Source organism: Amborella trichopoda, chromosome 3 (genome assembly GCF_054954075.1).
Source record: "Amborella trichopoda isolate Santa Cruz 75 chromosome 3, AtrichopodaSantaCruz75HAP2 v2.0, whole genome shotgun sequence".
NCBI classification, from domain to species: Eukaryota; Viridiplantae; Streptophyta; class Magnoliopsida; order Amborellales; family Amborellaceae; genus Amborella; species Amborella trichopoda.
The window spans coordinates 880,208-893,828 of NC_142338.1; the positions used below are offsets into that span (position 1 = coordinate 880,208).

General features: G+C 36.0%; 2 protein-coding genes across 2 annotated transcripts; one reads left to right on the forward strand and one right to left on the reverse strand.

Annotated features, from left to right (window-relative positions):
* Positions 1-33: 33 nt before the first annotated feature.
* LOC18439653 (pentatricopeptide repeat-containing protein At2g33680) lies at positions 34-3,329 on the forward strand. Its single transcript, XM_020670774.2, has one exon. The coding sequence runs from the start codon at positions 871-873 to the stop codon at positions 3,004-3,006; it is 2,136 nt and encodes a 711-aa protein (XP_020526433.1). The 5' UTR covers positions 34-870; the 3' UTR covers positions 3,007-3,329.
* A 3,558-nt stretch (positions 3,330-6,887) lies between these two features.
* LOC18439654 (small ribosomal subunit protein uS19) lies at positions 6,888-12,693 on the reverse strand. Its single transcript, XM_006849814.4, has 5 exons — positions 12,594-12,693; positions 11,603-11,748; positions 11,449-11,506; positions 7,898-8,032; positions 6,888-7,227 (listed from the first exon to the last, which is right to left on the reverse strand). The coding sequence occupies exons 1-5, from the start codon at positions 12,594-12,596 to the stop codon at positions 7,114-7,116; spliced, it is 456 nt and encodes a 151-aa protein (XP_006849877.1). The 5' UTR covers positions 12,597-12,693; the 3' UTR covers positions 6,888-7,113.
* Positions 12,694-13,621: the final 928 nt, after the last annotated feature.

The window sequence follows — 13,621 nt, forward strand, 5'->3', positions numbered from 1 at the left end:
TTTAAGCATGTTTGGGAGGCTAAAAGTGGGATGACAGTTTAAATGTAAAAAGACGGTCAAAAAAACTACATGCGACTCTTCCTTTCTAGATAATGTTTTAAGAAATGCCAGGTCAGATCGGAATCGCGATCTAGGAAAGTGGGGTCATCCTCATTCCCAAAATATATCGGGAACAGGGTGTTTCTTTCTAGGAACCGGGCGGTTCTATGACAAGAATCGATAGATCTTGTCAAGGAATCGGCCAATCCGGCCCCACAATTAATTTATTCTTTTTGTTTCTTTTTCAATTTTTTATTTTGTTCTCAATTTTTTTATTTTTGATTAGCGTGTTCTCTCGGTTTGATCGTGGATCGGCGATTCGCCAACCCCACGTTTCTTAGATGGCAGGATGAAGCTGTTAATCCAGGTTGACCCACGTATTTAAACACTGTTTCTGGACTTTGTGATGAAGCTGCTAATCCAGATGTATATTGGGATCCTGCACCATCTCTCTCTCTCTCTATCTGTCTATCTTGCACACACATATAAGAGGAAGCAGGCTCAAAAGTAGTCCTTGGCTGCTCTCCTCTCTCTTTCTCTCTCTCCAGGTTACAGCGGCACACACAAACAAAAATGTTGACCAAAGGTACCATCTCAGGCCACGCTTTCCGAGGGTTGGCCATAACAGCAAAACCAGAGAAAATGCAGGAACTTTCCAATTCGTGTCTGCCTAATTCAGCATTTTGCGTCAATCTTTCCCCCAAAACATTCTGTTTCCTACACCCAAACTGCAAAATCCACCTCTCTGATCACAAAAACTTCTCTGTAATAACTCATCTGCACAAATGAATCTCAAACATGCTTTATTAATCCCAGTTTTTCAGAGAAGCAATGGAGGTGGTGAACCGTTCTTTATCATTTTCCCGCCTCCTTCAGCTCTGTGCATCTGATAAGAATCTTCGAAAAGGCCAAAATATCCATGCCCAAATCATCAAAACTGGTTTCTTATCAGACCCATTTCTCCAAAACTCTCTCATAAACACATATTCAAAGTGTGGAGACATGGCTGATGCTGAGCTCAAATTCGAAGAAATTCAAACCAAGGATGTGGTCTCTTGGAACTGCCTCATCAGCGGCTTTTGTAATCATAGCCATGACTCAAAGGTCTTAAATCTATTCAAAAGAATGACGACTGAGAATATGAAGCCAAACTCGTTTACTTTTTCAGGAGTTATTACTGCAATTTCGGGTTTATCAGCTCTCAGAGAGGGAAGGCAAGTTCATTCTCTCTCCATGAAAACTTCGATCTTGAATGATGTTTATGTAGGGAGCTCTCTAATTAACATGTATTGCAAGTGTGGTTTAGTCTCTGAAGCTCGATTGGTGTTTGAAGAAATGCCTGATAAAAACATGGTTACTTGGGCAGCCATGATTTCTGGTTATGCTCTAGAGAGATGTGGCCATGAAGCCATAGCACTCTTCAAGCTTTTGCAGAAAGAAAATATGGGCCTCAATGAGTTTATATTCACTGGTGTCCTGAGTGCAGCTTCAGCTAAAGAATTCCTTAATTATGGACTTCAAATTCACAGCCAGGCCTTAAAGACTGGTCTTGAATCCCACATCTCTGTCAAGAATGCCATTGTTACAATGTATTCAAAGTGTGAGAGGTTAACTGATGCGCTTCTTGTGTTTGAATCTTCAGAAGAGAAGAACCCCATAACCTGGTCTGCAATGATAACTGGCTATACTCAAAATGGAGATTCTAGTGAGGCTTTGAGGCTGTTTTCCAGCATGAATTTGGCTGGAATCCGGCCAAGTGAGTTCACATTGGTTGCGGTTCTAAACTCGTGTAGTAATCTAATGGCTCTGTGGCCTGGAATACAAGTCCATACCTATCTTTTGAAGATGGGTTTTGGCCATCTACTCTTCATAAGAAGCGCTTTAATCGACATGTATGCAAAATGTGGGAGTATAAAGGATGCGAGAAAAGGTTTTGATCAGTTGCAGGAGGCTGATGTGGTGCTTTGGACCTCGATAATAAATGGGCATGTTCAAAATGGAGAGAACGAGGAAGCTTTGAGCTTGTATGGCCAAATGGAGAGAGAGAATATAAGGCCTAATAGCTTAACAATAGCTAGTGTGCTTAGGGCTTGCTCAAGCCTTGCAGCTCTCGAGCAAGGAAAGCAAATCCATGCCAGAGCAGTTAAGTATGGGTTCGGCCTTACGAACCCAACCGGTAGCGCCCTTTCAACCCTTTATTCAAAGTGTGGATGCCTTGAGGAAGGCAACTTGGCCTTCCAAAGAATCCCTGAGAGAGATGTAGTGTCATGGAATACAATGATTTCTGGTTATTCGCATAATGGGTTTGGGCAGAAAGCCCTTAAACTCTTTGAGGAGATGGAGTCAGAGGGTATCACGCCCGATAGTGTGACATTTGTGAACCTTCTATCAGCTTGTAGCCACATGGGAGTGGTAGAGAGAGGATGGCATTACTTTAAATTGATGAAAGAGAAATACGGTATCGAACCGAGAGTGGATCACTATGCATGCATTGTTGACGTCCTTAGTCGGAAAGGCCTGCTTTTGGAGGCAAGAAACTTCATCGAATCGGTTCCTATTGATCATGGCCTGGCCTTGTGGCGAATTCTCTTGGGAGCTTGTAGAAATCAGAGGAATTTCGAGATTGGGTCTTATGCAGGACAAAGATTAATGGAATTGGGATCAACAGAGTCATCGGCTTATGTGCTCCTTTCGAGCATATATGCGAGTGTTGGAAGGTGGGGTGATGTAGAGAGAGTGAGGAAGCTGATGAGAGAGAGAGGGGTGGCAAAGGAGCCAGGGTGTAGCTGGGTCGAGCTCAAGAATAGGGTTCATGTCTTTGTGGTTGGAGACCAAATGCACCCACAAATAGGAGAGATAAGATTGGAATTGAAAAGACTCAACATGCAGATGGGAGATGAAGGGTACAGGCCTGATACCAACTGGGTTTTCCCTGATATGGAGCGTGGGCTAGCTCAGAGTGGGTGAAGTTCTCGGGAGGTGTTTTCTTCATGTGCAAAAATTATAAGCTATGAGTGTTTGGGTGACATGATTGTTTTGGCTTCACATTGTTCACCGCACTAATGCACCTCCCTCCACAGTCTCTCACAGGACACTTGATTGCTCGGCCCGACTGAGCACAGAAATATCTCTTAAGCGTTTCTAAAATAACCAGCTTTGTGGAATCCAGTGTTTCAAGACTTACCATCGGTGGGGGCGGATTGTTGAACTTTAGATTCGTGGCAGGATTTGTAAGACTGAAATTTCACACATTTAATAATTTAAAATAAATTGATTTTTAGTTCTTCAAAGCCTAGGTCCATTTTCCATATGGACCCAAATACAGACTCGAATACTATTCGGGTCCAAGATTTAGATTCAAACCTGACCCCCCAGACCCTGACATAGGTTGGTTCTACTGGTCGGTTCTCGGATCTGTGCCTCCCAATTGCCGAAAGCAAGGTCGGTCCTCCGATTCCGTCTGGATCCATAATTTTGATTTTTCGTTAGCATCTTTTTTTAACACGGTTCTATTTGCAATGAGTTAAATGCAACTATTATGCAAAACCGAATTTGGAAAATTCCCTCCTGTTCTACTGCAAGAGAACACCATACACTTGCTCATTCAAGTAGAAAACCTAAGCTACTTTGTCAATCTAAAATTTTGAAATCCACTCTATGATTTACAGAAAAAATCTTTGAATTTTTCGAAATAGAACAGTCAAACTTTGTCTGGTCTCCATTTCCATTGATTTTCTAGGAACAAAGAAAACCTGAGCCCACTTTTTTTTCCCCTTTATTTCTCTTTCTAGGGAGATTTATTTATCAAAACACCAAAAAGAGATAGATATACTATTTAACAATTCACATTTATTGATTTAATTTCAAAATACCAATAAAAATCAAATTAATCATTGTAAAATATTAAATAATGCATCTCCCATGGGTATTTTGATAAATTTCCGTTTTTAAAAGTTGATCACTAGATTGACAAAGTTGCATCTCGAAAATTTGACCCATCCAATGAACACTACACACATGCGACTTGTATAAGAGGGAGCGCCGGCAACAATCTCTTGTATATAGGAATGCTTTTAGGTGCATTTTTATTTAAGATTGAGAAACCATTGAATTTTGAGGCAAAGAGGTCACAATCACTTTTAGCCATTAAATATGAAATTCAATAGATGAAAGCATTCAAAAAAATTTATATTGGATTTTATGCCTGACATTTCCCTTTTCACCTAAATTGTAAATCTAACTATTGATTTTAACCTCCCTATATGAAAAGTAAACAATCTCATTGAATACATTTTATTTTTATTTTCTAATCCTCCATTGTGGCTTAAATTTACGGATGCTAAATCCAGACACATTAAATGTACAAATGGTTAGCATGACCATCTCAGACTCATATGATCGAGCAATCCACAAAAGTTGGAATTTTTATTCACACAAAATTCTCGAGAATATTTCATGTTTCACACATGTTCCACTTTTTTGAGCATGTAGGATTTTAATTTTACTTTTATTTTTTATAAATCAAATTAAGCTCAATATTGGGGGTCTATACTTTCACTATCATGCACGTGTAAAAATAAATAAAAGAATAATGTTTAAAAAACAAAAAAAGTGATCTAACTCTAAATTTTTTATAGATATTTTGGTCATTTGTTTTTAGTTATTTTCTTAATGACAAGAAATATAAACACCAAATTTGAGCCCAACCCAATGCATTAAAAAAATGTGCAATTTATATAGAGCCTAAGCACTAAATAATCAAATTAGAGCCTACCTTCAAATAGAGTTGAGAAAATTTGTTTCAATATAAGAAATCTTTGTAATACTGATAACCTTAAAATATATTTTCATATTTATTTATAAATTTTAAAGCTTAAAAAATAGTGTAGATCGACAGATCTATGAAAATCTTGAAAATTGACAATTCAAAAATACATTCCAAAATACACTATTTTCAAAGCTAGAATATCCATTTTTTTTCTCATATCCATGCATCTTGATGTCAAGTTGAGCAATTTGAGCATATTTCGGCATCCAAACCTCTACTAGTAAACATTTTGAGGTAGACTCTAATTGATTGTTTAGAGCCTCAAACTCTATGTAAACTTTTCCTTTAAAAAATAGGTGTGATTTCCATAAAGTTGCATTCTTAAACAATCAAAGTAACACGCACTAGCAAACTTCTGTCAATTTTCATGTTCAAAATTTTTACCATCGCATGAGAAGCTATTTTCATATATAATTATACAACTCCAAACCCCAAAAACGGTTCAAATCAAGCAAACCAATAAATACATAAAAATCTTGAGAACAGACCGTCCAAAATAATGTGTTGCAAAATGTACCATTTTTTAAACTTGAAATATTCTTTTTTTCTCTAAATTCATTATTGAGAAGATCAATTAAGATAGTATTCGAATGTCAAAATAGCCATTTCCAAAGGACACCTTACGTATGAGGTATAAGGTGTCAACCTAATGTAAACCTAACATAAAATTTTAAAACAAAAAATTAAATATGCTTTAAATTTCAAAAAAATATAGAATATTTATATTAAATCCATGAGACAAAACAGTCACCATATTCCCATCAAAACATTGAGGGCAACAAGGAAAAATTAGCAATCCGTTTCTAAATCATATTAAAAGGCCATAACTCAAACCATCATTAGCAGTACGCTAATTAAGCTCAAGAACCTTTTCTCGAACTGGTATTGTTCAGACATACTAGTTTCCCAAACAACAAAAGCGTTTATGTTAATCCTCCCAAACAACAAAAGCGTTCATGTTAGGCCACGTTTATGTTAGGCCACGACCTCATCTAAGGTTCCGATAATCTATACAATTTATTTTGTTTTCGTTGATTGTATATTGTTAAGACCATTCATTTTTTGTATAAAGTCGCAATTAATCCAAGCGGTTGTATGTGAATTTAACATTGAAACGCATCACGATTATCATTTTAATTAAAACTTTATACCTACTGAGTAACATATACAACCCAATTTCAAATTTAATGATCAATAATGATTATGCCTTATTATCATAAGTAAATAATCCACCGCATACATTTCCTTAATTGTATGCCATAGATTTGACAATATCACAAAACAAGTTTCTTTAACACAGGCCATGTATAAACTGCATCAAAAAACAACACCCAGAGCTATGTTCGTTTAAGGTTTAGAGCAGCTACTCAGTCTAAAATGTTCAAATATCTTTGAGATGGATTCCAAACCCAAGTCAAATCGATGAATTTATCTTTCATATCCCTCTAATTATTTTTTAAAAAAAAATATTTAAATCTTTGAAAACTTACAAATAAATCTATTTTGAAACCTGGTTTAGACCAAAAATGCCCCCACCACAGGTAGAGATCACGGCTACAGACCTACCGAGTCTGTGAAAATGTAAACACAAATTTCGCGCTTCGGGGCCGAAATTGGTGCTTGGACTGTAGGCAGCATCCAACGCGCTTTGTAGATTTATTTGTAAATTATTTCTACCGAACCCTTTCTAAATAGCATTGTGTCCTATGAGACCATTTATTATTCGTACCTGGAGGGTCACAATTTGATGGGAAAACCATTAGATAGAAATGTGTCACATCATTCCAAAATTTTCTGACTTTGCACTCAGTCAACAACACATCATTATCCAGAATCCAGTCATTAATGATTGTAACCCTTTAGTTTCAAAAATAAATGATATCATTGTATATATATATTTTTTAAAACTATCGAATATCCAAAACATAAATTTTAGAAAAAGGAGAGAATTTGCTTGCAAACGACTCTAGAAAGAGGATATAAAACAAACCTAATATTAGTTACCACAAGGACCCCAATAAAACATCAAAAAAAAATGCACTTCTGAGTCAAATGAAAAATTATCCTGCAGTACTCGGATGGACAAACCAGGTAAATTGAAGGGGGGGGTAAATTTTAAATCAAGAGAATAGGTTCCTAGCATAAAAAAGGTCTAGAACAGTATGCTTCAAAAATGGCTGCAGAGCTATGCTCCAACTGCAAATCCAAACAACAAAAGAAACCATCCATTTTTCTTTGGTTGGTGATCACTTGAGAGGAATAAACCTGGATGAGTGGGTAGCACCAATACCGGGCCTTCCGTGCTTCACAGGCTTGTATGAGATAGAGAACTCGGCCAAGTAATGCCCAATCATCTCAGGCTGCAACACAGGAACAAGAAAATGGCAACAGTCAAAAACAATAAGAAAGAAAGGAACTGCAGTATACCGATTCTACTATGGTTTGATGAATATTAAAGTATCAGTAGAATGCGTTTGTGCGTGTGTGATAGAGAGAGAGAGAGAGATGAGAGGAAACACTAGGCCTGGTTCAGCTTCGTTCGACGAGTGGTAAAGATATCATTGAGCATTAGAGAAAGAGATGAACTTAAAAGGAAACTTGGGGACCGGTTTAACTTTATTTCAGGGAAATTTATCAAAACACCCTAGAGATGCAGCATTCATCATTATATAGTTCTGAGACAATTCCAACTCATGATCCAAACTCTTTCTATGCGTATTTTGAAATTAAATCAAATAATATGGGTACAATGACGAATAATTCATCTCAAATGGGGATTTGAATAAAATTCCCTTTGTTTAATGAGTGAAAAAGATATCTTTAAAATTAGACAGAGATGAACTGGAAAGGAATTCTTGGGACTGGTTCAACTTAATATGATGAGTGATAAAGATATCTGTACGATATCTGTAACATCAAAGAAAGAGCGAGAAAACCAGACCATTAAAGAGATAGAGAGATTAACTTGAAAGGAAACTATGGCACTAGCATATCTAATGTGCCCAATAGATGGAATAAAGCTCATTATACCTTGATCTCGACCTGGTTGAAGGTTTTCCCATTATAGACTCCAATTATGCTACCAATCATCTCAGGTACAATGATCATGTTACGAAGGTGAGTCCTCACAGGCTCGGGCTTCTCACCAGGGGGTGCCTCACGCTTCTACATTCACCATAATAAAAGCAAATCATAACCAATGAAGTTTAAAGGGACTAGAAGTTTAAAGGGACGATATCTTCTGCCACTGAGATCCACACATCCTTAAATGGGACTGTATACAATAAGACTGCTTTCGGTACAAGGTCAAAATCACCCGAAGGCCATCGCCATCAGATGTGAAATCAAGTGGATGGGCAGTGTTGTTTTTCCATATAGAACTCTGAGAAAATTTCTCGGTGCAGTAAGCACAGATGATGGCACATCCCCAAGTCACCAGTCACCACCAGATTCGGGATCTGACGGTAGGGGTGATTGCCCTTCTTGTACCAAACATACATTCTTCTTGTATTCTATTCCCTTCATTTAATATCTTGAAAACATGGGAAGTTAGGCACCACATATGAACCAGAATTTCCAAGGAAGCAACACAAAGAATGGCATTTTAAAGGAAGCCAATAAACCGGCTTCACAAGTCCAACATATTACCGCAAACACAACTTTAAAATACCATATCCTCTTTTTTTTAAACACACACATTGAAATAGCATATCAAAGTTGAATTTATGTCAATCCATCAATAATGCATTCCATACAACATCGCATTTCTCATGATCTCATCATTTGGTTTTCTGAAAAAATAAAACCAAGGTTTTTTTTTTTTTTTTGAGAATAGGTGAAAAATAAAACCAAGGTTATGCTTGACATTGATTCTTTCTTTTCTTTATTTTTTGGGGGGGTTCTTTAGGTCCCTTATTAGGTAGGTCAGCTGGGTTTACATGAGGCTTTCAAAATCTAGATCCCTCTCCTGCAAGCCAGGTTCAATGCTTGATGTCAATGATAATTCTTTAAAAAACTTAATTAAAAAGGGTAAAAGAAATGGAGAAACCTTGGAAAACTAATGAGCAGTGATCAATTCAGCGATGGTGGCTAAAAAACAAAAGACCAAGCTTGTGTACAAACATTTGACACCCTAATGCATTTCACCTAAACCATCATGTGCTGCTTGTATTGTCATGGCAAACCATGCGCTGCAAGCAATAACATGCCATCGATTTAAATTTGGGTGCAGTTTGTATAGAGACTAGGCTCTAAACAATCAAATTAGAGCCTACATTCAAATAGTATCGAGAAATGTGGTTTCAATACTGGAAATCTTTGTGATAGCCTTAAAATATATTTTCATATTTATTTATAAAGTTTAAAGCTTAAAAAATAGTGCAAATCGACAAATCTATGAAAACTTGCAAATCTTGAAAATTAACGATCCAAAAATGCGTTACAAAATACACTATTTCCATAACTTGAAATCCATTTTTTTCTCATGCCCATACATCTTGATGTTGAGATGATCAATATGAGGATATTTGGGCATTAAAAAAACCTCTTCCAGTGAAATTTTTGTGGTAGGCTCCAATTTGATTGTTTAGAGCCTCAGCTCTATATAAACTTTTCCCTTTAAATTTTTCTCCCATAAAATCTATTTCAGCTCTTGTGACAGCAAACAATTGTGAACTATCAAGCTTCCTTTTCCAGTTTCACGCAATATTGACACTAAACAGCCCATAGAAATACGGTACATTAGTTGCAATCAACCTTCGCACGATTGCAAGAAATATCTCCCGTTGAGGCCTTAAAACTGTAGAGTTCTCCCTTTTAAACTAAAAACTAGTGCCAACTCCAGAACCAAGACCATTGGAGCAAGCCAACACTTGTCAGCTCCCAATATTTTATTTATCTATTTTTCAGGAGTTGGCTGAATTTTTGACACTCAGACAATTCCAAATTTCCTGACTCAGGCTGCAGACCCTAGCCAATCTTAACAGAAGTACTTGTTCTGAACCAGTGGTTTTAACCATATTAATCAACCAAGACAGACACGCCTTTCTAATGCTAAGTGATATGATCCATGTTCTTCCAATTACTGCAGCTTGATCTGAAACTTGCTCAAAATTTCTGGAATAAGAGTACAGGATCCTGCCATCCTATGTTATAAGTATCTAATAACATATTGCCTCAATTACTTCCATCTTTGACATATTGTACTCTTTTACCAATGCCTTTTTAACAATCTCTTCACAGTATTTACAACTCATCTACATTACAAAAACTGAAATAAAAAAATAAGTATCATAGTATTTGTCATTTACTTCTTTTTTTGAAAGGTACCGATATACTCTCGTCCTATTTCTCCATATCAAATGATCAACTGACGATGCTCAAGGCACAAATTCTAATCATACATGATGAATTTCTTCAACCAAAAAACCTTTCCTGTGAGCACAAATTCTAATCGTACATTATGAATTTCTTCAACCAAAAAACCTTTCCTGGTCCTCCAAGAAAGTGCTCATCTACTGCCACATGAGAGTTTCCAAGCTCTCACTCCTAAACCCAAAAAAATCACATCCATTGTCATCTTCCTAAAATCTCAGGTAGCAATCAGGTTTACTTCTCTTATAGATTTTGCTCACAACAAAATAATCACATGACTGTCCAACAATTTATCAACTATTAGAAAACTTTGCCCTAACAACTGTGACCGTACACACAATCAACAACTAATAGGAAAACAGGAAATTTATCAAATCACATGTAGCAGCGAAATATTTTAACATCTAACTTGATTCTTTTCATCGGATACAAACAATCCATCTTTCTTTCTTTTTTTAAATTTCAAGTAGCCATGGGGTCATAAATATAGTTCATCTTCAACTCTTGAGTGTGATTTTATAGATTTCCTAGAACAAATTTTTAATATCATTACACATATCTCTCTAAGCATACTAATCGATGAGAATATGGGTGCTAAAATCTCCAAAAAATCTGAGATACAATAACCATAAATTACACAATTTATTCAGTGATTTGGAGGGAAAAAAAACAGGTTCTAAAAGTTCACATTACCTCTGCATACAATAACAACCAACAGAAGTACAGATCGGAACACTTAGATCCACCCATGAGCACCACATAGACTGGATTTCCACTATCACATTTTTCGTGATAAGCTTATCTATCTAGGAAGACAATTCATTTATAGAGGAAGTTGAGAGTAAATTGCAGAAACATAAATTATCGTGACAAAGCATATTTGATCCAAGTTTCGAAAGACATGAAAAGAGCAAAGCATACAACTCTTAAGCTTGAAAAAATAGCACAACGCAAACTAATTTGGGAAAAAACAGATTGAAGGAACATCCAACTATAACAAATCCGTCCCTAATTGGTAATCAAATAACAATAGCCACAGAATTATTAGATCGCAACAGACATACACACACACATGAACATAAGTTTCAGAGCACAAATTCAAAAATTTATCATATAAAAAAAACAATAGCTACAGAACGATTAGATCGTAAACATGAACATAGAGTTTCAGAGCACAAATTTCAAAAACTATCACATAAAAAACTCACCGCCTTGCGAAGCTTCTTAATCAATGCCATAGGTTTTCTGGTAAGCCCACGGCGGAACCTGCAGTTAAAGAAAATAATGTCAACAGAAAACAAATAATAAACCCAACCCTGTTAATAAGAATTAATGAGAGAGGACATATAGAGAGAGGGAGACCTTCTTCGGGCACGAGCATGGAAAAGCTGGACCAAATCATCAGTGTTCATATCAAGTAGCTGGTCAAGATCAACACCTCTGAAGGAGAACTTCTTGAATGTTCTCCTCTTTGGCTGTCCAGTAGCAATATCTGTTTCGCCATCCGCCTGGGCCAAAAAAATGAGTAAATTCCATGGAAAATTCACATGAGATTTAAGGAGAAAACAAGGCATAAATACAAAAGGAAAATTGTAAAACTTCACATTATTTCAGATGACATCTACTAGAAACAATGAATATATACAAAAGGTTGGCTGCGCTGATAAACAAATATAACATTCTGACAAATTTATATTAAAATGAAATAAATAAAAAATATATAAGAGATATTGTTGAAACAGACAAATCAATTTGTTCATAAAACTGCCAAAATCCTGTATCATTGCTTATTATGTTTTTTGAAGTTCAATAAAGAGCATCTAGGATAGGATTCAACTAAAATGTCAATGAAAAAAACAAAATTGAAAAAAAAAAATGGATTTAAGGATAATAAGAAGCACCAAAATAAGTAAAACAAATGGAGCTATCTAATAAACAACCCTAGACTCTCTTTATCTCTATATACAAAATCATAAACGATCCCATATTAGTAGATTCATAAAAAAAAGAAACGTTAAGGATCAATTACTACCAAATGGCCCTAACCAGATCAACTCAACTCATGTTAAATTCAGATCAAACAAACAAAAGACATTCTAAGAAACATCACGGGGCAAATAACACACAGATAAAGCTAGCAAAAACGAAAGGGAGAGAAGTGAATTTCTATACAAGTCAGAATAATCCATTCGATATATAAGAGAGAGAGATTGCAGTGAGAGTTTTGCAGCCTGAAAGTTAAAAAATAGGGTTTAGAAGTGTGCCATAGCTAAGTGTGACCACTGTAGAGAGGAGATTGCCCTCGGCACGTAAGAAGAAACTTAGAGAGAGACTTAAAGAGAGAGAAGATTACCATTGTCGCTGTGCTGCAATAAGAGAGTTGTGGACTCGGCGGATGAGAAAGCCGGGGAGAAGGGGAAAGTGATGAGATTGGGTTTGCCTACGACGGATTTAGGGTTTCGAATGTGAAGAAGGATCCTTTTATATAGGTAAAAATAAAAGAATTTGGTGAGTCGGCTGACTCACTTATTCTAGTGCGGTCTCCCCCCCAAGTGTATGTCACAGGTATATTTTCGATCCAAAATTTTAAGGTTTGATAATTGTGACCATGATCTAAATTTGGTAATTTTCTTATAGAAATATTGTTTTCTTAATTTCTTTTTCCACTGTCTGTTTTAACTTTTAGTGGATATAGCAATTTTTTGACGTTCATCTTAAATATGGACGTTTGTTAGACAAGGGAACGCAAGGTAATTAGGTGAGTCGGCTGATCCACCAAAACCGTGTCTATTAATTAATGTAAATATCAGACTTGACAATGTCTCCTTTACATTGCATATGTTCATGCTGCTGGTTATTGGAGCATGTGATAGAACCATGAGGTTATCACCGTTCCATCAAGTTTTGGACGGTTATTAGTCACTACCATGCAGCTGATGCACAACCCTCCAGGACCTCCATCACCAGCCCATGAAAACATCTATAATTTTGTGGAATATACATGGAAATATTATTTAATTCAAATGTGAAATCAAGCGGCAAAAAGTGTATCATAAAATTGAATTTTGATGGCTAGTAGAAAGGTTTAAAAAGTGGGAAAATTTTATGTAGACTCTAAACAATCAGTGCCCGCCTCATAAATTTCATTAGAAGATGTTGTTTTGATGCTTTAATATCTTCAAATTTATCATTTCAACATCAAGATGCATGGACATGAGAAAAAAAAATGGATCTCAAGTTTTGAAATAGTGCATCTTGTAACTCATATTTGGATCGTCAATTTTCAAGATTTTAAAGTTTTCATAGATCTACTCTATGTACACTATTTTTTGAGCTTTTAAATTTTATAATTAAAGATGAAAATATATTTTAAGGCCATCA

Coding starts and splice junctions, on each gene's coding strand:
- LOC18439653 (XM_020670774.2), top strand. CDS start 871: ATGGAGGTGGTGAACCGTTCTTTATCATTTTCCCGCCTCCTTCAGCTC.
- LOC18439654 (XM_006849814.4), bottom strand. Junction 11,507..11,602: donor CATGCTCGTGCCCGAAGAAG/GTCTCCCTCTCT, acceptor CTTTAACTGCAG/GTTCCGCCGTGGGCTTACCA. Junction 8,033..11,448: donor TTAAGAAGCTTCGCAAGGCG/GTGAGTTTTTTA, acceptor TGGTGAATGTAG/AAGCGTGAGGCACCCCCTGG.